The 26996-nt window shown below is 47.9% G+C and overlaps 11 protein-coding genes across 11 annotated transcripts; 6 read left to right on the top strand and 5 right to left on the bottom strand.

Moving 5' to 3' along the window:
• Window positions 1-110: 110 nt before the first annotated feature.
• Window positions 111-2039, bottom strand: PGRI_038850 (flavin-containing monooxygenase; the record flags this gene model as incomplete). Its single annotated transcript, XM_040791598.1, has 2 exons — window positions 111-1345; window positions 1403-2039. 2 exons carry the CDS (start codon window positions 2037-2039, stop codon window positions 111-113), a joined length of 1872 nt encoding a protein of 623 aa, XP_040645675.1.
• Window positions 2040-3823: 1784 nt separating this feature from the next.
• Window positions 3824-5383, top strand: PGRI_038840 (transferase family protein; the record flags this gene model as incomplete). Its single annotated transcript, XM_040791597.1, has 1 exon — window positions 3824-5383. The coding sequence occupies one exon, from the start codon at window positions 3824-3826 to the stop codon at window positions 5381-5383; it is 1560 nt and encodes a 519-aa protein (XP_040645674.1).
• Window positions 5384-5526: 143 nt separating this feature from the next.
• PGRI_038830 (phosphate transporter) lies at window positions 5527-7597 on the bottom strand (the record flags this gene model as incomplete). The annotated part of the gene is made up of 5 exons (XM_040791596.1): window positions 5527-5924; window positions 5983-6911; window positions 6965-7296; window positions 7376-7483; window positions 7535-7597. 5 exons carry the CDS (start codon window positions 7595-7597, stop codon window positions 5527-5529), a joined length of 1830 nt encoding a protein of 609 aa, XP_040645673.1.
• Window positions 7598-8201: 604 nt separating this feature from the next.
• On the bottom strand, window positions 8202-9255 carry PGRI_038820 (uncharacterized protein; the record flags this gene model as incomplete). Its single annotated transcript, XM_040791595.1, has 5 exons — window positions 8202-8344; window positions 8407-8607; window positions 8657-8809; window positions 8869-9002; window positions 9056-9255. 5 exons carry the CDS (start codon window positions 9253-9255, stop codon window positions 8202-8204), a joined length of 831 nt encoding a protein of 276 aa, XP_040645672.1.
• A 2358-nt stretch (window positions 9256-11613) lies between these two features.
• Window positions 11614-12537, top strand: PGRI_038810 (uncharacterized protein; the record flags this gene model as incomplete). The annotated part of the gene is made up of 1 exon (XM_040791594.1): window positions 11614-12537. One exon carries the CDS (start codon window positions 11614-11616, stop codon window positions 12535-12537), a length of 924 nt encoding a protein of 307 aa, XP_040645671.1.
• A 1110-nt stretch (window positions 12538-13647) lies between these two features.
• Window positions 13648-14197, top strand: PGRI_038800 (uncharacterized protein; the record flags this gene model as incomplete). The annotated part of the gene is made up of 3 exons (XM_040791593.1): window positions 13648-13782; window positions 13852-14085; window positions 14144-14197. The coding sequence occupies 3 exons, from the start codon at window positions 13648-13650 to the stop codon at window positions 14195-14197; spliced, it is 423 nt and encodes a 140-aa protein (XP_040645670.1).
• Window positions 14198-14898: 701 nt separating this feature from the next.
• On the top strand, window positions 14899-15642 carry PGRI_038790 (uncharacterized protein; the record flags this gene model as incomplete). The annotated part of the gene is made up of 1 exon (XM_040791592.1): window positions 14899-15642. The coding sequence occupies one exon, from the start codon at window positions 14899-14901 to the stop codon at window positions 15640-15642; it is 744 nt and encodes a 247-aa protein (XP_040645669.1).
• A 390-nt stretch (window positions 15643-16032) lies between these two features.
• Window positions 16033-16692, top strand: PGRI_038780 (flavin-dependent quinone reductase; the record flags this gene model as incomplete). The annotated part of the gene is made up of 1 exon (XM_040791591.1): window positions 16033-16692. The coding sequence occupies one exon, from the start codon at window positions 16033-16035 to the stop codon at window positions 16690-16692; it is 660 nt and encodes a 219-aa protein (XP_040645668.1).
• Window positions 16693-16827: 135 nt separating this feature from the next.
• Window positions 16828-21160, bottom strand: PGRI_038770 (ATP-binding cassette transporter YOR1; the record flags this gene model as incomplete). Its single annotated transcript, XM_040791590.1, has 2 exons — window positions 16828-18189; window positions 18251-21160. The coding sequence occupies 2 exons, from the start codon at window positions 21158-21160 to the stop codon at window positions 16828-16830; spliced, it is 4272 nt and encodes a 1423-aa protein (XP_040645667.1).
• Window positions 21161-21972: 812 nt separating this feature from the next.
• car2 (ornithine-oxo-acid transaminase) lies at window positions 21973-23466 on the bottom strand (the record flags this gene model as incomplete). Its single annotated transcript, XM_040791589.1, has 3 exons — window positions 21973-22158; window positions 22223-22924; window positions 23002-23466. 3 exons carry the CDS (start codon window positions 23464-23466, stop codon window positions 21973-21975), a joined length of 1353 nt encoding a protein of 450 aa, XP_040645666.1.
• Window positions 23467-24151: 685 nt separating this feature from the next.
• gpi10 (putative glycosylphosphatidylinositol-alpha 1,2 mannosyltransferase) lies at window positions 24152-26610 on the top strand (the record flags this gene model as incomplete). The annotated part of the gene is made up of 5 exons (XM_040791588.1): window positions 24152-24340; window positions 24406-24636; window positions 24711-24910; window positions 24962-25108; window positions 25161-26610. The coding sequence occupies 5 exons, from the start codon at window positions 24152-24154 to the stop codon at window positions 26608-26610; spliced, it is 2217 nt and encodes a 738-aa protein (XP_040645665.1).
• Between the last annotated feature and the right edge of the window lie 386 nt (window positions 26611-26996).

Raw genomic sequence — 26996 nt, 5'->3', positions numbered from 1 at the left:
AAGGAAGAGGAGGAAATTGAGGTGGGGTTATACTCGTGAGTGGAGTCCCCACGTTGCCTATCCATGGATTCATGAAGTCTCACCAGAATCCCACATGCCCATTTCGGTAACTACCAAGTAGTCAATCCCTCTTCCAGTGCTTTGATCTGCAAGGCCAGCAAACGCGAGTAGTATCTGCTAAGAGCCAGGTTCCCGCCCATGAACCAGAATCCGGGGTGACCACTCCGCCGCCAGATAGTCCGCATCTCACCCTCCTTATCGAGTCCCCAGACATCGCCAACGCTATCAGCAACCTTGTCACCGAAAATCACACGAGTCTCGGTTCTCATATTCTGATACCCAGTAGCGAAGACGATCTCATCGGCTTCAAGCTCTGAACCATCCGCAAATCGGAGTCCATGGGGAAGAACTCGACTGATTTCCTGGCCATGCTTCACCTTGACCTTCCCATCGATGATGAGCTGGCTTCCACCGACGTCGATATAGTACCCGCCTCCACGCTGGTAGTACTTCATCAAGAGACCGCTGTCCAAAGGTCCATTGTCGACCTTGAAGCCTGCCTTTTCTAGTCCTTGGATGGTCTCTGCGTCGTTCTGGTTTATGAGTTTGGTAACTTTGACCTGTTGCGCTTTGAATATGCGCGATGGAATGCTCCACAGATAAAGATCAGCGTCTTCGGTTGGCGGGCCGGTCGCATCATAGAGCCCTTTGAAGGCAATTTTCAAGGTAGACTCAGATGACACCACACAGGTAGAGCTTCGCTGTACCATAGTCACGTCGTATCCTTTCTCGACAAAGTCCTGGGCGATATCATTTGCCGAGTTACAAGATCCAACGACAATGGCCTTTTTTCCCTTTGACTCGGAATTCGCGCCAGGATGTTCCGAGCTGTGACACAAACGATCTCCCTTGAAATCATCCATTCCGTCGAAGATGGGCAGGTTTTTCTTGCCGGAGTGACCGGTAGCTTGGATTACGTGGCGTGGGTGCAAGGTGCGTGTCTCGGTCCCGTTGTCTGTCTTGCGCTCGATAACAACCGTCCATTGCTTCTTATTCTCATCCCAGGATGAAGACTTGATCTCAGATTGAGTCCAAACATTGAGCTCTCGGAACTTCACGTAGGTTTCGAAGAAATCCGCCAGCTTATCTTTTGGTGTATAGATAGGCCAGTCAGCCGGGAAGGGTAGGTATGGCATGTGGTCGTACCAGACCGGGTCGTGGAGAACGAGCTGGTGGTATCTCTGGCGCCAGTTGTCTCCGATTCTCTCTTCTCGGTCAATGACGAGGGTATCAACCTCGAGCATCTTGAGACGCGCTGCGGCAGTCAAGCCACCCTGGCCAGCACCTTCATTCATTCAGTCAGATTTCACACTCGCAGAGGAAACATTTCATCGGCACATACCAACTATCAGTACTACCGGGTCCTTTCCTTCAAAGTTGATCTCATCGGTGCGTCGATCTTTCCAGTTCTTTCGACCTTGCTGCTCGCCATGTCGGACTCCAAACGGCCTCTCTTTGTTCTCCTCGTGGCCCTTCAACTCGATCATGGAAGTGAAAACGGTGAAAATGTACCACTTGCCATCTTGCTCCGCCAGGCGCATAATACCATTTCCCTTTCCACTCTCGGTGGTGACCTTGAAGAAAAATTCGATTCCAAAGACTTCCCCAAATGAATCGATAGGAGCCTTGTGTGGGGATTTGAGGTCAGACGATCGATCGATTTCAATTTTACTGGGTGGTGCCTCAGTGACAAAGGCGGCGATAGCTTCACTACCCTCGATAGTGCGGAAATCCCACGAATAGCACAGATGGTCACGCCAATAGCAGTTGTCGAGAAACAGCGACGCAATCGTTGCCTTGTCTTTGGCTGCGAGACCCAGGTTTAGCTGGTCGACTATTTTGTCCGCAATGGCATTGGGGTCTAGGGGAGGACTCGACTCGGATTCAGACATAGTCTTGGGGAATTGGCCGAGTTCAATGTTGCAGGAGCCTGGCACAACTCGCTCCCGCGATGGGGTAAGATCATTGGGAGTTTCCATGTTGATTTGGGTGGGTTTGATTTGCAATTGAGGATATTGGGAACTGATATAAAATACAGAGGTGCAATGAAATAACCCCTCATGATCTCCCAGCCCCGCATTCTGACACAGAAAGTTCCAGACATTAATAGTACATGTATGAAAGTGGATTATTCTGTAATCTGCAGGACGCGGGCTTTACCCAGGTCTAGGCCCACTGTTCATACTAATTCCCAGTACCTTATGTTGTATATAGTTATAGGCGACTCTCAATTTGAAGGTTCGTTTAGAAATTATTCCCTTTAGATAGCATTCAATCACTATTGACTTCGATTGATGTATAGCTTTATGTATGAAATTCAACATTACCGACTATCTGAGTACAGAAATTTTCACTTGGGATTGTTGCGATGTACTAAGAAGCATTCAACCCTTTGTGACATGTATGATTGGTGTCAACTTTGCCTGTAAGGCATGTTCACTTGTGTGCAACTACCACCTGGTGCGACAACCGGCGGTGTGAAATATATATTTGTACAACCTGAGCTGTTTGTCAAACAGGCAATATTATACCCAATATGTTCTATATTCGTTAGATTTTTATTTAAAGCAGTCAATTAGGTTCTCTCCTCCGCTATGCATTGATTTTCCAAACAGAATGCCAATTCTCTAGGGGGGTTCAGCGAAGGAAATTGGATGATTGCTTTCGTTGCTAAGTAGTAAGAATTGGAAGATGATAATAGACATATATTTTATAATAGTGGACCCCATTACATCGAACTAGCATCATTGGTCTAGTGGTAGAATTCGTCGTTGCCATCGACGAGGCCCGTGTTCGATTCACGGATGATGCACTACTTTTTTTTTCGTTTTTTTTTATTATTTCTAGTGTAGTGTAGACGCCTGTGAGGTCTACAACGTACATGCACATTTCTACCTTCAATCCATGAAGCTAAATGGTCGCATAATGGCGTGAGTTGGCCACATCGCCTGACCCATCTTTTTGTTCAAAATTTCGGAATTACTCCGATCAACCCCCCTAGAGCTCTGATATCGAAATCTCTATCACTACAGCGCCAATCGGACGAGCGCCCGTCTAATGCTATGTTATCAGGCCAATACAGGCCGAGGGCTCGGCCTACCCCTAGAATACGCCTTGCTCGGAGGACTGCAAGTGATGCCATGTATCGCAAGTACAAGAATGTCACGCCCACAGCCGCTGGTCACAATTAGTTCTGCCCAATGAATCTCGAAGGCGAAGACGTGCTCATTCATTTCTGGCACTGTTTGAGTGGCTATGACAGAGATTGGGAAAGACCTAGAGTCGCAAATGCAGTACCGATCTTGTTTTCGAGGGGTATGTTTGCACTAGGAGACACACTACTCAAATGCCCGCGCCCAAGAAATTGCTCACAAGTTGGTCGATGGATGCCTTCCAGCAGTGACAGATCGTCGGCTATTTAGGATTGTTCCTAATTCGTGTGTGACCTGTATGAATTAGATACAGATGTGGGCACGCGACACGATTTCCCGTTTCCCCACTTATGCGGCTTCCAAAAGGATTGGGTACAGTTTGAGGGGCAGAGTCGGGGCTGTACCTAAGTCCTCTGGAACTAGCTATACCTTAAAAGATATGGAGCGAGTCAGGCTCTTCTTCTATATTAGTTCAATTAACTAGGAAGTTAGCGTGGGGCTGACGCACAGTGTCACATAGTGACGCATGTTGACTCATGAAGTCAGAAAGATAAAATGGATGAGATTAGTCTAGGAATCACAGCCAAAAATATTTTACGTACACATACAGCATGACCACTATCGAGTCCACAAGGCTGCGACCAGCCCACCAGTCAGCACCGACATCAACACCCCTGTCCATCCTCGACGCAACAGTTGCACGCTTTTCCCCAACAGGCGGAATTTGGATCTTCGACCAACCTGCGGACTTAGATCAGAAGACCTTAATCGACTACCTGCGAGCTTCCTTCATTGAAACTTTATCAAAATTCCCTCAATGGGCAGGCCAACTACAATGGGCACCTGTCAACCCGAAAGGAAACCACACAGAACGATTCAATCGCCCATTAATTGTGTATGGGACTGATACCGACCCAGGCGTTGAATGGACAGTAATTGAGTATCCCCTTCGAGCAGATGAAATTGTCCCCACATCAAAGGAACGGGCTTCATCAACCACCGGTTCTCAACCCGGAGCATGGGCAGGCGACAACTTCAAAGAAAGTCTCTTCATATCATCCAACCCATTGGCACTCGCCAATTTGCGCGACTATGTGGGTTTGCCAGGGATGCAAGTCCAGATAAGTCTTCTCCAGGAAGGAGGCTATGTGATCGGAATTAAGCTCGCGCACTGTCTAGCGGACGCACAGTCTTTGATGGTATTCGTGCATCTGTGGACATATAACAGCAAAAAGCAATTTGGAAATCAGCCCAAATCATCGCTAATGGGCGAACCGGTGTTCGATCCCGCGCTGCTGGACAGCTGCGCCTTGGGCGATATCGATAGCCCCGAGCCAGACCAAGCGCTTGTGAGCACCGCCCGGAAATTACCTTTACATAGGTATAGCTGGTGGGATTACGCCGCAGAGGGTTACCCGTCATTTTTAATACCAACGACAGAGAACTCTAAGCCGCCTGCAGAAATCGACCAAAAACGAGTCTCGCCCTCAGAAGCAGCGCCATGGGCTTCATGGGATTTCTCGAAAAAAGTCAGATACACACAGTTACACTTCACAGGTGTAGAGTTACGAAAACTCCAAGCTACCGCCCTCGATACACCAGGGAGTCGACGTGATATCTCTAGGCTGGACGCTCTACTCGCTCACTTGTGGGTAGCCATTACGCGAGCACGCGGGTACGCCGAGTCTTCTAGACCCGTGTATATGAATTTGAGCCTCGGCGCACGACCACGTGTTTCGCCCGCTCTCCCTGAGACATTCATCGGATCCCCGCTGTTCTTAACCCATGTCGGTGGACCCGCTTCGTCGGTATGCCAGGAAATATTAGGCGATACAGCGAGTCGGATCCGAGAGACGATGAAGGGGTTTACGACTGATGCTATTGGTGCGATGTTGCATGATGCTGCACATGAGGTGTCGCCGCAGCGGCTGTGGCAGGCTTTCTTGGGGTCCGAGCATACGATTGTCACGTCGTGGTTGCGGCTGCAGTTGTACGAGGTAGACTTTGTGGGTGGGGCCAAGCCACGTTACGTGCACGCTATTATGCCCAAGATGGATGGGTGTATCCAGGTGATGGATAGTGGGGTTCAAGATGAGGGAATCGATGTTGCACTTTACCTTGATGAGGTGGCTACAAGGCGGTTGCTTGATGGTGACCTCTCTCGAGTTTGAATGCATTTATAACGTTGATTTCAGTGGTTGAAAGTAGCGATTGGTTTATATTCATGGAGGTTTATATTCATGGAGCTGGAACTTCCCAATGCAAATAATATGTGATTAAAATTTATACAGATTAAAGATATAAAGACAAATAACTAGGCACTCATTGAAAGCGCCCGATGCCGTGATGTCCGTTTCCGACAATCAGCATCTCGACTCTTGCGCCCCATTCGGCCAAGAGACAAGCTTTCAAGTGTCTCTGGTTTACCACCCCATAGCTTAGTTTTGCCATTCCGTTTTTGTTGAATAGGTGGAATCCAGAAGTGCGTGACTGCTGCGCCCAAGACCATGCAGGCGCTGAAAACAAGGAGAACAATGCCGTGCTTGCGGGTTGATTCGTTGCCCGGCCCTGAGCCAAAGTGGTAGTATGCTGAGAATATTTGGACGAGAATAGAGCCCAGTTTTCCAGCCCCAGCGCTGATGCCGTGACATGTCGCGCGGTATCGGGTTGGAAATATCTCGGCGGGGATCATGTAGGTTGTTGCATTCGGGCCTGCGGGTAGTTGGTTAGAATGGCTTGATGCGTTGTATCAGGGCTGAGTTTGACTTACCAAAGTTGAACATGACTTGACCAACGATATACAATGCCACCACAGCAGGAGGACCGGTATAAAGGCAGACGAACATGGTTCCCAGGGCGATAAACAGAGCCGCCAATGCAAGGAACATGTACTTCTGTAGTGCAACACGATCGAGTTTATGTGCAAAGATAATGAGCATTATGCCACCGACGAAGCTTCCGATATTGAGCACAATCAGCCCACGCACAGAGGTATCCATGAACATATCGAAGACATTGGCATTTGGTGTGTCGTTGGTCATCCAGGTCGGTGCCGGCTTGGAGATATGAAGTACGCCCCACGTTTTGGCTAAGAATTGAGGGCTCGACAATCCAATACCGTAGAAGCCAAAATCAAGAAGGAGCCATGCGAGAGAGCAACCAGCCAAGCTGCGCCAGTTCCCTTCTGTCCAGAAGTACCGCACGATGTCGGTACGTGCCAACCGCCAGTGAGAGTTGAGGGTTGCGGGGGGTAGGCGGGTGAACTCATCATCGTCTTCATCATCAGAGATTGCACTGCTAGCAATGGATGAAATCGGGGGTAGTTGAATCCCACCACCGGCACTGCATGAAGTAGTGTTTCCCCAGCTCACCGAGTCAATCATACCGGGCGTATCACTGAAAAGTGTGGTCGCATCAAACTCCGCAGTGACGGGATCGTCCACGATATCGACTAGATAGCGAGGGCTTTCTGGAATGGCGAATCGGAAAAGAGTAGCGACTGCACCAGGCACAACTCCAATACCGATCACCCAGCGCCACATTATATCAACAGTGCGGGTGATGTCTTCACCCGGAGCGGTATTACCATGAGCCACCGCGATCGCAATCACTGCGACAATGTTACCTGCAATCTGACCGAGTGGCTGCATGAAGAAGACCGCGGCCATCATGCGAGCTCGATGTTTAGTCGGGGCAAATCTGACATTTCAAAGTCAGTCTCTCCGCAATTGAAGATTTTGAGATCAACCTACTCAGATGTGATCACTGCACTGAGTGGATAATCCGCACCCACTCCAATACCGACACAGATTCTCCACCAAACAAGCCACGCATAGACGTTCATGCTGCCTTCTACACCTGTCGAGGACATGACCACACCTAGAGTGGCTGTAATAAGGAGTACCAATTCAACACCGTACATCTTCTTCCGCCCATTTTTATCGGCTAGGAACCCAAATGCTACTTGGCCAAGCAGGGTTCCACCAAGTGTTGCGATATTGATGCATGTGAGTCGTAACGAGGCAGTTTCGTCTCTCCAGTACACATAGGAGATCATCGGTAGGGCAATGTTACTAGCAAATAACTATATCAAGTATTAGTAGTTGCCATATATGGGTCAAGTAACAAAACTTCAATATGTCCTGGAACGTGGGCTAACGTACTGTGTAACCATCGAGGAAGAACCCAAGACCAGCGACCAGCACAACAATCCATTGAAAGCCTTGCCGGTCGATAGTCTCATAAATCTGTCGCATGCGAACATATCGATCCTATAAAACTGTTAACAATCTTGCATGCCATGGGTGTTAGGAAGTCCATACCTGCTCGTGGTCAAAGTCCCGAGCACGGTCGGTTTTATACAACCGGGCGTGGAACTTGCCCATTGTGAATCGTAGTAAATTGAAAGATGAAGATCCTACATTTGAGTATGAGCAGATAGAAGATAATAGATTACAATATAGAGGGGAAGTAGATTAGAGGGGCGTAAAGTAACTTTGGTTCCAATTGATCCCTACACGCGCTAATGCAAGGCAAACCTTGGAACGGGCCAAAGCTTTGGAGTTGTTTTCTCCACGTGCGGCGTTTCTGGTGCTTGACTTGTCGACATCTATACCCACGAGGAAAGGTTATTCGTTTTTATAAGACATCTGGAACTTTGACATTTTGTGTATTATATTTCTATCTTGGCTTAAAATGAGCCCTTTTACTTTACTTTTTTTTTTTTTTTCTTTTTCTAATTTGAAAATTTCAATTCCATTGATCTATTCCACGTGCAATTATCCGCAAAACGCCCGGGTATATTGGTATTATGTGATATCTAGCCCCCAATTTGCCCAACTCCATGCAAAAATTCATCATCGTCATAAGATTGAGGGATTATATGGGATCTGTCCACCATGAACTATTCATCCAATGGTCAGGTCATATGATAACATCTGACAAAATTCTCTGCAATCTAGAAAGGAATAAGTGATAGCCCATAGAAACTTAAATGTGTAACTGACCATCATCGTCAAGAAACTGAATCGTAAAATTCCTCATTTGAGACAGAATATCGAAGTTCGGATTCAGATCAATTATGGCTGGTCGCCCAGCCTTCTTTGGGGGTTTAATTGCCCCAATACAGTTCACTAGTCGGATTATTAGCAAGGTCACTGTGACAGAGGATCGGTCCGGATAGAAGTGAACTCACGGGGAATGGAAACGTATCGTTTGAGCTCTCTCCGTTGTGAGTTAGCAAAGAATAGCATCACACGTTTCCCGTTATGCCCGCGAAGGATACGAAGATTTTGGCTGATGCACTCTTCACCTCGGCCTTTAGATTTGGCCTCAGCCATGCCGCCGATAAATACCAACTTGGAGCCAAGTAGCAGTTCTTGGAATCGTACACAATCTGTAGATGTAAGCAAATGTTTACCCTCCAAGCTTTATCGGTCGCGTACCATCCCAGTGATCAAATTTATATGATAGCTGTGTCATGAATATCGTGTTTGCCGTTTGCACGGTTTGCTGATCCATGAAGGACACGCGGAGGGGGTAATCGGCGCCTGATTTCGGATGTTCTAGGTGAGGGACTGGCAGTTTTGTATTGGAGACTAATCGATGATTTGAAGGATCAGCATGTTATCCTTCGAAGATATGCTAGCCAACTCACAGGTGTGGACAAAAGGTGTCTGCTGGCCTAATCCTCCCCCGAGTTCGAGACACCTCAATGCGCCCGTTGAATCCTTGCAGATATCAATGAATTTGTATTTCAACTTGAATAACTGGCCATTCTTGACAAAGGAACTAGTAACAAGTCAGCGCATGGCCTGAATAGACCTTTCTCTCAGAGAACAGACATTTGCACAGAGGGAGTCAGCTCGAGCCGCACGACATCATCGTAGAACTGCCAGGATTGCTTCCTCGAGCTGGACCCTGGAGATGTCGTAGGGCTCGAGAAGAGGATACTCGTTGATGAAGACGACACGGTGGAGGCAGATAGGTTGCTTTGGCGTCGATCTACCCACTCCTGGAAATCTTGAGGAGGAAAAGGGTTCATTCCGACAGTTTTATAGAGCTAAGGTGGGATAGGCGTAACGATCGGGCGGATCCCCTCAGAAAAAGATCGACCAGGAACAAAAGTTGCATGTTTGATAGAATTGTATTAGAAAAGTATGTATACTAAATATACTCTGACATGATAAGAAATAGAAAATATTACATCCATAACATGATGTGGAGAGGGTTGGAACGTGCCAAAATGGCTGGCTATCAGATCCCGGTAGGTCCCACCCCATTCTTTCCCATGTGGCTTTCAAATGGGAATTTGTTTGACGTATATTAGATATTAGCTATCTTCTGATCTTTCTCCAGTGTATCTTGCATTTTGTTTTACTTTTAATTAGTAGACCCTAGACCTTTTAATGGCACTAAATCTCTTTAGTTCAAGATTTAATCAAATATTACAAGGTACCTTATAGTTTATGAGGAACCATGGGTTCTACCGCTTGGAACCTTGGAAATTAATTTAACTCAGGCCTCGGGAATTGATCCTTCTGGAAGTTCATGCCGATCAACATTATCCGATAGTTGCAGCTGCCCGATGCGCGTAACTCGGCTTAGAGACATCCATGGATGTCAAATGCCAAGGTCTCTGAAGTACATTGGCACTCTCAATCCTGCATAGTAATAGCTCATTTCACATTACTAGGCTTTCGATTTTCACCCCTTCCACGGACCCAGTACCTGGGCAATCCCCTACCAGCTGAACGGCTTTCTGGGTCAGTCACGGAGCCCTGTGTTTCGAGGCGTGGACTATATCCCGGGGCTCATTGGCTTCATTTATACAATTCAATGGTCCGAGATCGAATTGGTAGATCGAGATTATTATTTCATGATATGCTCACATAACTGGCGCAAATTACAGAAGGCATAATATACAATCACACAAAGGCGATCTCGGATTTTAGCCGGAGCTCCAACGGGAGAACCACATGATTACCTTAGCCGCTGGTCCATAGTTATAAGTTTATACCATATTTGCCCAAAGCACAATGCTGAGAGATTGGCTGGCATTGCTTCTAGAATTATCAGTGTCAGTACTCCGTACCCGGAATATCTTTACCATTTCAAAACAGAGTAGAGTTTAGGGATATACTGTCATCTCCCCGGAGCAATTGTCAACCTTTTTACCATTGAAAAGGCAAATGGGACATCTCCCGAGTTTAGCCCCGATTGCCGCTGTATATGATCAAAGTTTGCACAGTGGACATTAATGCCAAGATGTGACCTGTTTCTATGGGAAGAAAAGAATCCAGATTCTTTCTCAAGCCAGAGAACAAACATAATGCGAGTAACCTTTAGTTGAGGGCGACAATGGGAGTCGTATCCTTAGAGGCCCCCTCTGCGAGAAGAAACTTGAGAAGTCTCCCTAAAAGAAAATCGCACTCGAGTTGGCCCAACAGCAGTACTTGGAAGAATAGGTCTTCGAACTATAGCATTGGAGCTGGCTGCGGAGAAGAAGGCTCGTACTCGTACTTCGAATCATTGTTGGGTTGGCGACATGCAGGAACGACCTCGTGCTGGGACTCGTTCTTGGCATCGGTCAGTTGGTCAAATGAGCCCGGGAAGCACAAAATACAAAATATAGTAGGACCCACACATACGGAAATAGGGTGGACGAAGTGGACAAAGGACATGTTTGCTAGCTGACATTAATATCAATGACTTTTCTGATCTCAGAATTAAGTCTGCCCTGGAGAAAATGAAGATGACATGATAAACCCGTGACATGTCCCTCAATAGTACTGAGAAGAATATATTAGGCGCCTGGTCGAGCTTTGCCTATCCTACAGGGCGGTAGAATTCTTCGGGGACAACGTCAGATTGGTTTCGAATTTCTTTCGTACCATTATAGAATGCTTTGAGATTTATCTCACTTCTCTCTAAGCTATACGCAAATTACACCTTTGTGATCATCATGTGTTTAAAGGTAATACTGAGGTCATGTTTGTCTTCTGGAGCTCTTAGCGTACCTAATGTCTCACTTTAATTGACTCGATCTCGATCACCTTTGCTACCCAGGTAAAAGGTCAAATTATAGGCGGTGATGCTACATATAAACGAGGATCCAACAGTAGCTACCAACTTTCCCTTGTCATCACCCCAACAACGCACTGTTTAACCTCACCGGGTATCTATCGATGTGCCAAAAAAGCATATATTCCTATCGTCCGACTTATCTTTGTCAACTTCTTTCCATCTACTCGTACAAGTTGCAAATTAACCACTTCCGCTGTGTCCTTTTTAGCATTCAAGCTACGTCTATCGAGCTCTGTGATCTTTACTCAACGAAATTTACTGGATTGAGGATAACACTAAGGCTACCTCACCCACTGCTTCATCAACTGAAGTCGGGATGTTCCCTTCCGGCATAGGGGATCCCGCTGCTGCGTTTGAGGGCGAACCTGTTTTCTTGAACCCGACTTCAGTTACCGAGGCCCCAGCTCCACCTCAGTTCGGGTTTGTGTACTACGGTCCTACGTCCGTCGGCCCCGTTTCTTATGGTCCCATCTTACAAAGACCGCCGCCAGTTTACCCTGTCTCGTTTGATCCTTATCCACCGGGCCCTCCCCCATATGGCCCACCGGTCGTAGACCCCTCGCTTTATGGCCCTCAATTCTTTGTTCCAGCCCCTTTGAACACTGCTTACCACAGTTCCGGTCCATTCACAGCCTCCTTTTCCGGCGAGCCTGGTGATATTCCAGATACCCAACCCCATGACTGTCTGGTCGCTTATCGCAAATACATGAACTGGCTTCACACGGTGTATTACTCGTCGAATTCACCAAACGCATTTGTGCAAGCCTGGAAACAAGCTCTAAAGGAGATGAAAGAGGCATTTGGACGCCCAGATATTCCCACGGTCTATCTCCTGAATCAGTTCCTTGCCGCAGCCAGTGCTAACCCGAACACCATCCCATGGATTGAGTCGCTTCAATTTGGTAAAGGGTCTCTACCGTCATCAATACTCGATGAAGCCTTTGATGATTTCCTGGAGTTTGAGGCATGCCGACTAGGAAGCCCACAGTCATCCCTAGGTAGCCTAGATACTGCTGTTGCCAACTTGAAGCAAATTGAAAATTTTCCCAAGCAGTATTGCCCCTTCCATCAGCGTCTGACGAGACATCCTATTGAGGAATGTTATCGAAACCCACAGAACACGAAGCGTAAGAGGAAGTGGAGGCGAAAACAGGCCCGAATGGCAGCGGCTCTTGAGGCAGAGAAAGAAAAACAGGCAATCTCAGATGAATTGACTGTCAGAGAGGTAGACGGGCGTTGAAGAATCCGGTAAGGTTTAACTTTTAGTGTGCTTGTCATGAAGAAGCTAAGGTTTCTTTTTTCTATTGAGTGAATTTGTGTTTATTCTTTCATTCTCTGTTCAAATGCGGGAAAAAGGAGGACGACAAGAACGATGAAAAGGAGGGAAATGATGCGAAGGAGGAAGAGTACATAGCATGATAGTTTTTTTCATCAATGAAGATCTTGCCTTACGATTGACGAGTAATAAGAATATGCCCTGGAAGAGTTCCGTTGAATTTCATGGACAAAAGCCAATGTGATTTGTCTACATGGCCCGTAACCTATGGGAACGAGGCAAGGGTTGATTTCCAACCCAACTAGCCCGATGTCGGACATGAAATTGCCACAATTTGAAGGGCAATAGGGAAAATAAGGGATGTCGCAAGCTTAAAGCAGAGAGACAGAAAACTTGATTTAATTTGGACAGCTGGAGCATGTTAAAAAGCAGTCAACAATAAGGTTCTAACTAGAAATCATCATATCAGTATGAGGATTCTAATTTGGGCCTGGCGTTTGCATATGCAGTGGAATTTGCTCTGTTCAGCCTTAGATTAAGGGACGCCTTATTTATCGGTCCTAGCGATTGTTCTATTCTGGGAGCTGTGGGGAATTCTCAGTTGAGTAATGCATTAAGAGGCCATATATTATCATAAATCTTGGTTAGTTCAAGAAATATCATGGGCTCATATGTGAGACAGCTACGGAGTACTCCATACTCCCTACAATGTATGCACCATCAGCCCTTAGAACCCCACTAGAACCCACCAGTAATGTAGGGAACAGATTTGAAATCAAGCCTGAGTTGACCGTTTGAAGTGAAACCCTAGTTAGCTTGCTTATTTCGATATGCAAGGTGACTCTACGGCTGTCCATGGCGTATGGGTTTCACGATGAAATGTATCTGAGACTTGCATAGAGACCAATCGTCATATTCGACTCTTTTAGAATCCCAAGGATCACTCCTAGGGCTGTTTATCCAGGTTTTGAGTATATAAATACCTCGCACTACATCTTCTCCATACAACAGAACATCTTATATCATCTTATCACCTTTCCAGCACATCTCCCACTCTACAACTCTGCCCAATCAATGAAAATGAAGTCCTTCTTCTCCATCGTCCTTTTCATCGCCGTAGCCATTGCTCAGAGAGCTACAATCGGACTACCCGTCGAGGATCAGAGAATTAATTCTGGAAAGGATGTCGTCGTCCAAGTACAGCGCCCTGTAAGTTCCAGAGTCCGGGCTACATAGCTCTTCCAACTTCGCAATCCGTTTTACTAATCTATTATCCAGAACTCTCTAAGTCCGTCCAAGGAGATGGGTGTAGCAATCGGCCTCTCCTCATGTAAATCCTCGCCTTGCAGAGACGCAGACGAGGTTCTCGGAACAATTTTATACAACGGGCCTTTCAACCCTCAATACTACGAGCCCAGCCTACCCCCATATGAGAACTTCACAGTCACCGTTCCAGCATCAGCTACCATTGGTAAAAGCCAGATTAATATCGCCCATGCGGCTCTGATTGGTGTAGGTTGATTTATTACATTTGCTGAAATTCAAGTATACTGATTTTGTTCAATTACAGGCCGGTCCTTCTGCATTTTTGGAATCTCTCAATCAGACTGTCTTTGTCGTCTAGATTAGTGATAGCGCTAGAGTCTGGTTAGCTTTGTGCCAGCTTTGTACATTTGCTTTTTTCATTCTTGTTGTAATTTGCTTTTGTGCATCTTTTTCGGGAATTTGTGAATGTGCCATAAGATGAATTTGTCGATAGATAATGGAACATAGTGCTCAATCTAGCAGATATCTTCTACAAAGTCTTTTAGCAATACATTTATGTAAAGGTATGAAGCGCCCTTCAAAGTCCATGGAGATAGATATCGCAGGGCGCATAGCGGAGTTACAGTTGTTAAGCTCATAGGGTTGGCCTCATCTATGACCGAGGCCCTGATGTAATTATTTAATATTCATAAATTATGTACTCTGTACAGAGTAAAAGGAACGAACTTACTATATATCAAGGAGGGGAGGACGGTTGGGTTGTGAAATGGTGGGTTTTCTGTGGTTTCTTTGTTTGGATGAATTTTCCTCCATCACTCATTGAACTCTTCGCCCAGATATGACATGATTGGTTTATTTCTTCCGAGTCTTATTGATATCTACATCGAGACATCTATAGACTTCGCCTGTCTACTCTTTGTCTCGACTTCGACATGAATAAGACTACAATCTCAATAAGCATCTTGTGCAACTACGGGAATCGTCCTCAGAAAGGAGATCTGTCTCTTCTCTACGATCCTACAAAAAACTACCACATCGTCACTCGTTAACTCTGCCACGATGGACAAACCCTTTTCTCGCGACTACCACCCCGTCCCCAAAGCGGATGCTGATGGCGACAGCGATGCCACCATCACAAACAGATCTCCCCGACGGGGCTTGCAGCAATTTATGAAACGAAACCTCACCACAATCACCATCACTGGTCTGCTCATGGTCCTGCTACTCCTATTGATGGCCGTAATCACGGCCATCGCAGTGGAACCATTCCGCAAGATCCTTGTCGTTAAAGGGCCAGCCTCTGACTCCCTAGCATACCCAGAATCACTCGAAGGCAAACGACAGTGCCTGCCACCAACTCCACGAGTAAGATATTCGTGCGGGAACTCAACCAAGGAGGCCGAAGCCCTCGGCTGCGCCTACGATCCTCTTGCTGGCTGTTGGTTACACAAAGAATGTCCACATGACTTCACGAAGGAGTTTGCGCACTTCAACAAGGGCAAGCCGTTTGTTTATTTCTACGATGAGGCTGCCACACAGCAGATGAAGGATTACACTGAGCTCGGTAATAACCCGGACTTTTATTGGACTGCTGTCCGTGAGCATCTGGTCCATTGTCTGTATCTCCTTCGACGAGGCCATGATGTCCACATGCGTGGTGATCGTCTGGATAATATGCTTAGCGATCTAGAACATGTTGATCATTGTACCAACATGCTGGCTAATTGGTTGCGGAGACCAGATCCCGCATTGGAAAAGATAGGCACACAGGGGCAGACCCATTGCTTTATGTCTTGCGCTTGATACTTGGTATATATTTCTGATTCTTGGAATTGAAGAAGAGGAATGTATAGGAGCCAGTAACTCCATGTCTTATATGCTGTTCAATCGTGGTTGTTTTATTCAAAATCCAGAATGTGTGTGGCTTTCCGATGTTTCCCACTATTCTGTTATATACTATCTCAATGTTAACATGTACTATTTAAATTCCAATAGTCCTTGAATGTAAGAACAGATAAAAAATAGCTATAGAACTATAAAAGTCAAAGCGTCCAGGTTCCAACGTTTCTAATCTCCGACCTCCGAACTACTTACTATGTCCGCCCCGAAAACAGCTTCTACCTTCTATAAAAGCTCCCATAAATTTCCAAATCTCTCACTAAAATGAATCCTCTCAGTCAAAACCAATACACAATGGCTCCCAAACGTGTCGCCATAGTTACCAGCAGCACGCGCAGTCCGCGTCTCAACCCTGCCGTAACGCAGTATGTCTATGACGTACTAACCTCCGACCCGACGATCCCAACAAACCACAGTGAAATAACCGATACAGACCCGCGTCACATAACCTTTGAAATCCTCGATCTAGCAAAGCAATCCCTACCCCTCTACGACGAATCTGTCATCCCCGCCGGCCTACCGCCAGCAGACCCCACTCCGCACTACAGCAAAGCGCACACACGGGCGTGGTCTGCGGTAGTACAGCAGTATGATGCATTTATCTTTGTCACGCCGCAGTATAACTGGAGTATCCCGGCAAGTTTGAAGAACGCACTCGATTATCTCTTCTTCGAGTGGAGGGGGAAGCCGGCGGGGATTGTTTCGTATGGAGGACGGGGTGGGGGGAAGGCAGCTGATCATCTGCGAGGGGTTTTGACGGGCTTGCGGATGAGGGTTGTTGGGACGGCGCCTGCATTACCGGTCAAGTTTACTGGGTTTCCTGTTGGAGTGTCGTCGGAGGTGGAAGAGGTGCAGTTGGATGAGAGGGATCTGAGTGGGTGGAAGGAGGCTGGGTTTGAAGGGATGATGCGGAATTTGGGGATGGAATTAGTTTGTGAATTAGATAAGGAGTGATTCGTTATTGTTTGAAATAATGTAAAGATGCAGAATCGAAAGATAGTATGTATTAATATTCACTTTTATGTGCTTTGATATGCTATATGCTATATGTGGTGTGTAGAAATTATATACTGGTTTCAAAACATTATCTCAGTCAGTGCTGAGAATGTCCTCGCGCGTTATGCCGCTGCGTTCACACATAGCACGGAAAATGCCATCTGTCTTATCCCACAGCGCAACTGGTGCATCCATCTCAGCAATCCGACCCTTATCCATAACGCAGATGCGATCGTAGTGGATGATCGTGCGCAAGCGATGCGCAATACACAGCAAAGTCTTCCCATCAAAGCCCTGAGCCATAGTGTGCTGGATCTTCTGATCTGTCTCGAAGTCAACGGAAGAGGTAGCTTCGTCACAGACGATGATGCGTGCGTCGCGGACCAGTGCCCGAGCGAGGGCCATCAATTGGCGCTGGCCTAGGGAAAAGTTCAGGCCTTCGTCGTCGACAGGTGATTCGAGAGTGAGCTTGTTTATCGGCCGCGCTTTAACGTCACTGCCTGTGACTGGGGTTGTGGTTCCGGTGGCTGGCCCACTTTGCAGTTCCTCGCCTTCGAGCTCTTGCTCTTGGCCGATGAGGTACGCCCTGCGCAGCGCGGACCATAGTTCGAGGTCATTGTGCTCGTTGAACGGATCAAGATTCGAGCGGATTGTGCCCTTGAATAAGGCTGGGTCTTGAGGGATGATAGCCAGGCGGGATCGAAGGTCGTGGAGGCCGACGGTGGAAATGTCGATGTCGTCGATTTTGATGCTACCCCCTGATAGCTCGGTTAAACGGAATAGTGCGGACATGATACTCGATTTGCCGGCACCAGTGCGACCGACAATACCAATACGCTCGCCTCCTCGCACGTCCATGGTGAGGCCTTGCAGGACGAGTGGAAGCCCAGCCCGATAGCGCATTTCCACATTGCTGAACTCGATGTGACCCTTCTCGGGCCAGCTAGCTGGCACCACGGCCTGGTGCAAAGGCGCCTCCTCTTCCAATTGAGTACCGTAGTAGTGGACACGTTCTGTGGCGTTCATGTTGTTCTCAACCTCAGCCAGCTGACGAACCGTGAATTGGAGCATCTGTGCGATGGACAGGATATAAGACAGCACCAATCCAGAGATACTGGGTGAGACATTGAACCGAGAAGTGACAACTAGAACACCGACGACGAAGACCATTACCGTCGCCACGGCATCGAGTCGGACACTGAGCCAACGCTGATTGGAGAAAGTGAGGAAATAGGCCCCGTTCATCACATCGATAGAGTCTCGGATGGTGCGGCGGAATTGGTTCTCTACGCCATATGCACGAATGCATGCAGTGCCGGTGATGGCTTCACCAAACCTGGCATACACCATTGAACGCAAGACAGCCTCGTGGCGCTTCATCTCGCGGGCAGATGCTCTGTAATAGTTCGAAGCTAGGAGGAACAGTATAAAAAGCGGGACAAGTGCGATGACAAACTAAAGGGGGTTAGCTCCGATTACGAGTAACCCAAGAAATCCCAAGGGACAGAGCACTTACATAGTAGAAGAACACAATAACCAAAACCATGACAGAGATAATCATGGTCATCGTCAGGGCATAGATACGCATTGCATCCGAAAGTTCATTGTCCATCACCTGGATATCCTTCGAGAAACGGTTGGTGATTCGTCCAAGCGGCGTAGTATCGAAGAAACTCATAGGCGCGCGGAGCACACGGGACATCGCACGCTGAAGCATAGTCTTGCTAGAATTTGTACCGCAGGTGGTCATATAAGTCGAGAAAACGAACATCAGGACAACAACACCGCCACCCAGGCCAGCGTAAATTCCAATATATTGGCCAGTCGACAGGTTCGGGTACTTGTTAGAGGTCCAGTAGGACAGCCACAGACTAGTCCAGATGTTGGCGACATTCGTAATGGCAAGCAAGATCAATATCACGATGGCGTTGAGATAGCTGCCAGAGGCCCGGATATATGCCTTCCAGACACCCCAGCCAACGGAAGAGGTAGCCTTTTCTTCCTGCTGCATCAAGGCTGCAGCAGGTTTTGCTGGAGCAGCCTTCTTGAGGCTTGGTTCCTTTTCGTCTATTTCATCCACGACATCACCGACACTTTCTTCCTCTTGCTCTTGCATATCCTCCTGTCGAGAAGTAGACATCAATCGCTTGAAGACCTCATTGTCGCGCATCAAGTTGTCGAATGTATCAATCGCATTGATTCGTCCCTCGTCCATAACAATAATTCGGTCACATCGGCTGAGAACATGGAGTTGATGGGTCGCCAAGATTCGGCAGCGGTCTTTGAGCAAACCGCAGATTGCCTTGTCCATGATATGACGACCAACATGTGCATCGACAGCTGACAAAGGATCGTCCATGAGCACCATTTCTGCATTGAAATATATGGCTCGAGCAATATTCAACCGCTGTTTCTGCCCACCAGACACTGTGATACCTCTTTCTCCAATCTCGGTCTGATCTCCATTCGGTAGGATCTCAAGATCTGGGGTCAGAGCGCATGCGTCGAGGACTTGCTCATACCAAGTCTCATCATATTCCTTCCCAAATAGAATATTGTTACGCACGGTGGTGTTTTGGATCCAGGCGTACTGGGGACAGAATGAACGTGAGGTGCTCATTCGTACAGTACCATCAGTCACACGCATATCGCCTGCAAGAGCTGAGAGTAAGGAACTCTTGCCACAACCGACTGTTCCAATTACGGCCAGCAGTTCATGTCGGCCAACTTCAAAGGTCATGTCGTTTAGTTTAAACGGCTCCGCGGGAGTCTCATTGGCGTTATCGTCCTTGATTGTTGATTTTTCTGTTGGTTCAGGCTGTGCAGCTGCCTTCTTCTCAGCTTTATCTGCATCCTTTTCGCTTGTCGGAAGGCGTTCCCAGGTAAACGAGGCATGCTCCATCTCGATGGCATTTTCCATGTTCTCATCCCGCTCGATATCTTCAGTTTGTTCTTCGGCGAGCAAGAACTCCTGGATTCGACTAAAAGCGGTCCAAGCATCGGTCACTTGGCCGATGACCATTGGCAGCATGTTCAGCGGCATCCGCAGGGAATTGAACAACGCTAGCGAGGAGAAAATCGGCGCAGGGTCCAAGACGTGATTTGACAGCGCATAAGTAACGAAAGCAAGCATCGAGGCGAAAACGGGAATAGACATCGCCACACAAAGAATGCCATTTCGGATCGCAAGCAAGGTCTGGATGGATCGAATTTCTCGTCCACGGATCTCTTTCAGACGGCCGAGGAAACTGCTCTCCCAACCGAAGTACTTCACGAAGCGCACAGCTTGCAAAATTTCCTGGGTGAGAGATACACGCTGGTCTGTAATCTTGTTGATACTCTTCCGTCGGTTGATCAATGATCGCACGGCGAAAGTCAAAAAGGGCATTCCAATTACCAGCAGTGCGTACCCAGACAAGCAACTGTAGCCGATGTTGACCAAGAGAAGGACGAGCGTCACTATAATGGAGAGGGGTGCTGTCCAAATCATATGGAACATTCCACAAGCTAGGTTAATTCGGTCCACGTCAATGCTCATTAGAGCAGTAATTCGACCATTGTTCCACCCGCGGCCATCGCCAGCAACACCACCAGGTGCGGGTAGCGCAGTATCAGGCGTCGATTGCTTTCCTTTCTCTTCGGGCTTCAAAAGAGCCTCCTTGGTTGCCTCCAGGGCTTTGACTTCTTCTGGGGTAGCCTGTCCTCCTGCCTTAGCACGGCCAGATAATCTCATAGCCTTGTTGAAGATGTGAGAAATAAGCACCGCTCGAATCTGCCCACCAACAACTTGGCCCCGATACAGGAACTGGTTCGTGCATAAGCTTTGCAGTGCCTGCATGCAGGTGATACCAACGACAAAACCCATGCCCTTGCCAATGTTTGGCGCCGGCTGACCAGCCTTTTGTGCGACATAAGCCTCCGTCGCGAAAGCAATCAAGTACCGAGTCAAATATGGTGCAAAGACCAGCAACAGCGAACTGAAAAACTGACAGACACCACCGAGCAGAAATTCAAATCTGAACGTGTCGTACAACGCCCAGACAAGTGGGCGGTTAATGCCGCTCTCGGTGCGCTTTTCCAACGCGGCATCTAATCGGCCGGACAATACGTCAACGGCCCGGTCAGGATTGACAGTCCAGATATCCTGCAATTCGAGTGGACGTAGATAACCAACTTTCATCAACGGAGCCATCCATTGAAAGGAAACAACACTCAAAAATGAAGCACCATGTTCACGCGACACAGATCGCTCTGTTGGTATAGGAGGTATCTTTTGCATTCGCAGAGGATTGAGTCTGCGATACCATTTTTTCTTTTGCGTAAGCTGCATGTCCGGATCCGAGGCCTTGGCTTCGGGTCCTGATTTCGAAGTATTGGGCTCGAGTTTATCAGCCACTACTTCACGTAGCGGCTCAGGCGCGGACATGGCGCTGGAGTTTGATCGAATGCCAGTTCACCCAGGAATTCAAATTGAAAAAAATTGGGAAGTGATAGAATGTGGGGGGCAAGATGCTGAATGCGGAGATAATGTCGGGTATTCGGGGATTAGGGATTCAGATAGGGAACTAAGGAGAAGGAGGATCCAAAAGATTCCAGGATTTAATAGAACTAGTATACGGAGTACGGAGTACATGTACTCCAATATAACGAAAACGGAGCAAATAAAAAACGGACTTCGGAGTCTTTATATTGTATCCACCTAAGGCTAAGCTTCCCATACCAGTACAATAAAAGTCAAAATGTCGGAGATAAAAATCCTTCCAAGGAAAGGCATTTGGGCTTACGAAGTACGAGTACGGGATTAGTTACGGAGACTAAAAAGAATATAAACCTGACGGTGGTCGGCATCACGGGCTTCCTGACTCCGTTCGCCGACTGGATTACTAATGCTTATATCGGTCCTCGAGGTGGATATTACTTGATGCCCAAAATCGAATTATGATCTATTCCTTGCTATTGCATACAATTTAACCCCGAAAAAAAAAGTGAGAGAAGAAAGAAAGCCATTCCATCGTCACGTCGTGGGATAACAAGAAAGTTGGAAAGGTGCCAGCAGGGGCATTCCGGTCTTATGTGTCCAATGGGAATCCCAAATACGGAGTAGCCAGCCCGAATCTGAAGAATATCAGGTAGTATGCATGGCTTATGGGTCGTGGATCCCCCACGCGGCTTTTTGGGTTGCGCTGCGATATCTGCGCTGCGATATGTGGACTTCAGGTCCCGCTCTTCATAGAGCATCTAGTTCTCAAGATCAATCTTGACCTTCTTCTCCGGGGGAGGGATGACCTGATCCTCGGATGCGCCTTTGAGGTTGGGGAGGTCTGTCACGGCCTCCTTAATGATATCAAGGGCCTTTTGGATCTCTTCCTCTGTAATGACTAGCGGAGGAGCAAGGCGAATAATGTTCTGGTGGGTGGGTTTTGCCTGGAGAGCATAAGAGTCAGCGATCTTCGAAACAAACTTCACGAGTAAGGACTCGGATACATACCAGCAGACCCTTTTCCTTCATCAGCATGCACAAGTCCCAAGCGGTATGTCCATTCGTCTTCGACTCATCAATAACGATGGCATTGAGCAGACCCTTTCCACGCACTGTCTGGATGAGCGGGCTCTTGATAGCCAATAGCCCATCCCGGAACAAGTGACCGAGCTTCTCCGCACGCTCGACCATGTTCTCCTCGCGCACGACTTCGAGTGCGCGAATAGCGACAGCACAGCCAAGTGGGTTTCCACCGTAGGTCGAACCATGGGTACCAGGTTCCACGGTGAGCATGACGTCCTTGCTTCCTAACACGCAAGAAACTGGGTACATACCACCCGAAATAGCTTTGCCGAGCAAGACAAGATCGGGCTTGATTCCGCTCCACTCGTGGCACAACAGCTTACCCGTGCGCGCGATACCGGTTTGGATCTCGTCGCAGATCAGCAACACATTGTGCTTATCACAGAGTGCCCTGGCCTCCTGCAGGTAATCTGGGTCGGGGACAACAATGCCTGCCTCACCCTGGATAGGCTCGACGAGGAAAGCAGCCAGGTTCGGGCCAGCTGCCTCGAACGCCTCGCGCAGAGCTACCTTATCGTTGTAGGCAATGGGCTTATCCGTTCCTGGAATCGTGCATCCGATACCGGGCAGATAAGGACCGTAGTTTTCGCGTGACTCGGGGTCGGAAGATAGGGAAATGGCGGCGAACTAATGCAAGGGGTCATAATCAGCCACTGATGTATTCTGTACACTGGTGCAACAGAGAGGGGTTACAATCCACTTACCGTACGTCCATGGAAGTTATTCTCTGCACTCAAGACAACGGCTTTATCTTCCGGAATGCCCTTGACCTTGTATCCCCATTTGCGGGCGATCTTGATACCTGTCTCAACAGCCTCGGCACCAGTGTTCATGGGCATCACCATGTCGAAGCCAAAGTATTCGGTAACGAACTTGGCAAAGCGAGGGAAAACATCATTGTAGAATGCACGGGAGCTCAGTGTTACTCGTGAAGCTTGGTCTACCAGTGCAGCAATCAATTTGGGGTGACAGTGGCCTTGGTTCACAGCGGAGTAGGCAGAGAGGAAGTCAAGGTAGTGACGGCCTTCGGGGTCCCAGACCGAAGTACCCTGAGCCCGGGCAAAGACAACAGGGAGAGGGTGATAGTTATGAGCAGCATATTGCTTCTCGGACTCAATCGCCTCAGTAGAAGAGGCAGCATGGTAGTGGGAGAAAGGTCCTGTAGACATGATTGCGGGGAGAGGGGAAAGTTGGAGATTGGGGTATTTGGTAATGGGGTAAAGAAAGAAGAAGTTGAGATCAAAGAAATTGTAAAAAAAAGCAACCTTGGAAAGAAAAGAGAGGTGTTATATAAGGGGAATTTTTTTCTCTTTTCTGTACGCTATGCCGTTAAGTGTTAGACTTAGACCGACTATGTCCGCTAAGTACAGGTCGTGCCGACGCTGTTCCCTATGCGCAGGATTACCCTACAAGGCTCCATTAGCTTTGATAACCACGATTTCTGATTCGTTAATTAACTATATATACTCTAGGATCATGTTAAAAGGTCGTAATTGGTCGAAATTAAAATCAGAGACCGGGGTAGAATTTCACGTCATACTTCGGTTATTGAAGGAGCTGAAAAGATATACTTAATCCTTTGGAAAATAGGGAAATAAAGAAGTATTTTATAATTGAAAACAAAGAAACACAGACAAAGAAAAAAGAAAAAAAAAACACAAAAATGGAGACAGTTGAAATGTTAAAGAATGTTAGGTCGAGTAGTTCGAGTAGTTCGAGTCTCGGAGTTCAAGAGGAACATCTTCCGCCCTCTCCTTTGTCTGTTCATGCTGCACTTTGTGAGGCCAGCCTTCTTGAGCCTCTCGCAATGTACACGGGGATGAATGAGTATTCACAATATTATTACCCTTGATCATGTCTACACGAACTTCTCCCCGCGCGCCTCAAACCGCCCCTCAAAACATACTCCTCTTCCTCGTCGCCTTCCGTCTCATCAATGCGTTCGCGGTTCGCACATTTTTCCAGCCAGATGAATACTTTCAGTCACTAGAGCCAGCCTGGCAGATCGCGTTCGGACAGGGCCAAGGAGCTTGGGTGACATGGGTGAGTGAATGCGATCGCGTGGACACATCATGTGGCTTTGGCTAACCTCAATATCGCGCTCCTAGGAATGGCGGCACCAACTCCGATCCTCTCTACATCCCCTCTTCTTTGCCGCTATCTACAAAGTCGCTGACTTCCTCGCATCCACCCTCAGCGTGTCTCCCGCAACGCGCGCAGAGCTCCTGATTGTCGCTCCGAAGACAGCGCAGGCCGTTGTGGCGGCAATTGGTGATTTATACACATGGAAGCTCGCAGTTCGCGTCTATGGAAATGATTCCCGTGGGTCATGGACAACGGTATGTGATTATACGTGGGGTGTTCAGAATTTCCCTGTGTTGACAGGAAAGAGCGCGTGCTAATTGTCTTACAGTTGATCGCAACCGTTCTAAATCCCTGGCAATGGTTCTGCTCAACTAGGACACTGTCAAACTGCTTCGAGACGACAATAACGATTGTTGCATTGGAACTATGGCCATGGCAATTGTCGGTAGGCTCTACAGCCGGTGGCCGCGACAAAAACACTGGCAATCAAACGAGGGGCACGGACCGGGCTCGAAGTGTGATTCTTGGGTATGACTGGACCTCCAACTTTATGACAACAGCCACTGACGCTGCTTACAGCCTCCGCAAATGTCTGCCGCTGGCGGCGCTCGCATGTATACTTCGTCCGACTAACATTATCGTTTGGGCAACCCTGGCTGGCCTCGCTTGGCTTCGGACCTCTTGGCCCCAACGCAGGGTTCTCATTTTTGAGGTTATAGCTTGCGGGTATGTACGCCGGCCTCATGATAAGGGACCAGCTGACCTTTTGATCCGATAGATCGGCACTTCTCGCGGTGTCTTCCGTTGCGGACCGGCTCTTCTATGGAGTTTGGACATTCCCACCGCTAAGGTTCCTATACTTCAACATCGCGCAGTCACTGGCTGTCTTCTATGGCAGCAATGATTGGCATTATTATGTCTCGCAAGGTTATCCCCTTCTACTCACCACTATGCTGCCTTTTGCGGTTTGGGGTTTATACAGAACCTTGACGACTCGAAATTCCACAGTGGGAAACAATTTGCAAGCGGCAATCCGAGTGCAGTTGGCGACAGTCTGTCTTGTGATGCCATCTGTCCTCTCTTTAATATCTCACAAGGAAGTGCGTTTCATCTACCCATTGCTGCCATGCCTCCACATCTTAGCTGCGCCGCCTTTAGTGCAATTCTTTTACCCAGCCATCTACTCGCGGGCCTACCCGCGTCATGCTCCCCGCAGGCTGATTCTCATCTTTCTTGTGCTTGTCAACGTGGTCATTGCACTATACACGACTCTCTATCACGCATCAGGAACGTTGAAGGTTGTCTCATATCTCCGTCAGCAGCACCAAGTACACTCGGTACCAACACCAAAAAGACAAACAAATTCCACCTCCGAAACCGGAATCTCTGCTGGCTTTTTGATGCCCTGCCACAGCACACCTTGGCGCTCTCATCTAGTCTACCCGACAATTAACGCTTGGGCCCTTTCCTGCGAGCCACCGATCGACCTCAATGCAACCCAGAAAGCCCTTTACCGCGACGAAGCAGATCAATTCTACGACGACCCATTCCAATTCCTACGCCAGAATATGGCTGGTGGTCTCCGCCACCTCCCTCGCCGACCCAGCTACACCTCTTCCGCATATCATTCTGCGTCAGGAAAGACCCCCAACGAGGCCTCACAACATGAATGGCCCGACTACCTCATCTTCTTCGCTCAGCTTGAGCCAACCCTCCACAGTCTGCTACGCGGCTCCCACTATGGCGAGTGCTGGCGCACCTTCAACACCGACTGGCACGACGACCGGCGTCGTCGTGGTGACATCGTAGTCTGGTGCCTGGACACGGTAGAGCAGGACGCCTGGCGCTCCGAGACCCAACGCCACGTGCAGCAAAGCCGAGATAAGCAATTTGATCGCATCGTGGAATCGTTCAAGAATGAGGGGCGCAAGCAAAAAGGGCAGGGATGGATGGGCCTTCACGTTTCTGCGATGCCTTGGTCCGCATCGCCGCCTTCATTGTTTACGTCATGGCGAAATTATGTGGCGTCTCTTTTCTCACCTTCAAAATCGTCAATTTATTGGCCTTGGCGTCCCCTCACTCCTTGGGAGAGATTTGTAGCGAGGTTGTCATTTTGGAAGCAGAAGCCAGGTTGGCTTCCTCCCTGGGTATCAGAGTGGCTTCCTGGGTTGCCGACTTGGTTGGGCGGAGCTAAAAGGCGACCTACGGAAGCAGAGTTGTGGTCTTGAGATCACCGATTCCTGGCTTTTTTGGTCGTGTAGTTTCCTTATATATGTGGTGCTGTAAGGACTTTCCTTCCCCTCCCTTTCAGCTTCATGCCTTCTACATTCCCTTACTATTTATTTCCATTTTGTCTTTTTACTTCTTTGGACATATAACCCTAGATTTATGTACAGTATGGTAATCTGTCTTGATTCACCAATGATATACTATCAGTTCGAAACTCATGTAACAAGAACTATATGTACATTCAAAATGCACTATTTTGACTCGCTTTCCGGAAATCAAAGGAATCTTTAATGAACAAAGGAAAATGGACAGGGAATGTAATGAAAAGAAAAATAAAACACCAAAAAATTTCAAGGAATGGCAAACAGACAATGAAAATGCGCCG

Source organism: Penicillium griseofulvum (genome assembly GCF_001561935.1).
Source record: "Penicillium griseofulvum strain PG3 chromosome Unknown contig_86, whole genome shotgun sequence".
Lineage (NCBI taxonomy): Eukaryota > Fungi > Ascomycota > Eurotiomycetes > Eurotiales > Aspergillaceae > Penicillium > Penicillium griseofulvum.
Note: the sequence above shows the minus strand (reverse complement) of the source record. Positions and strands in the feature narration are given on the sequence as shown.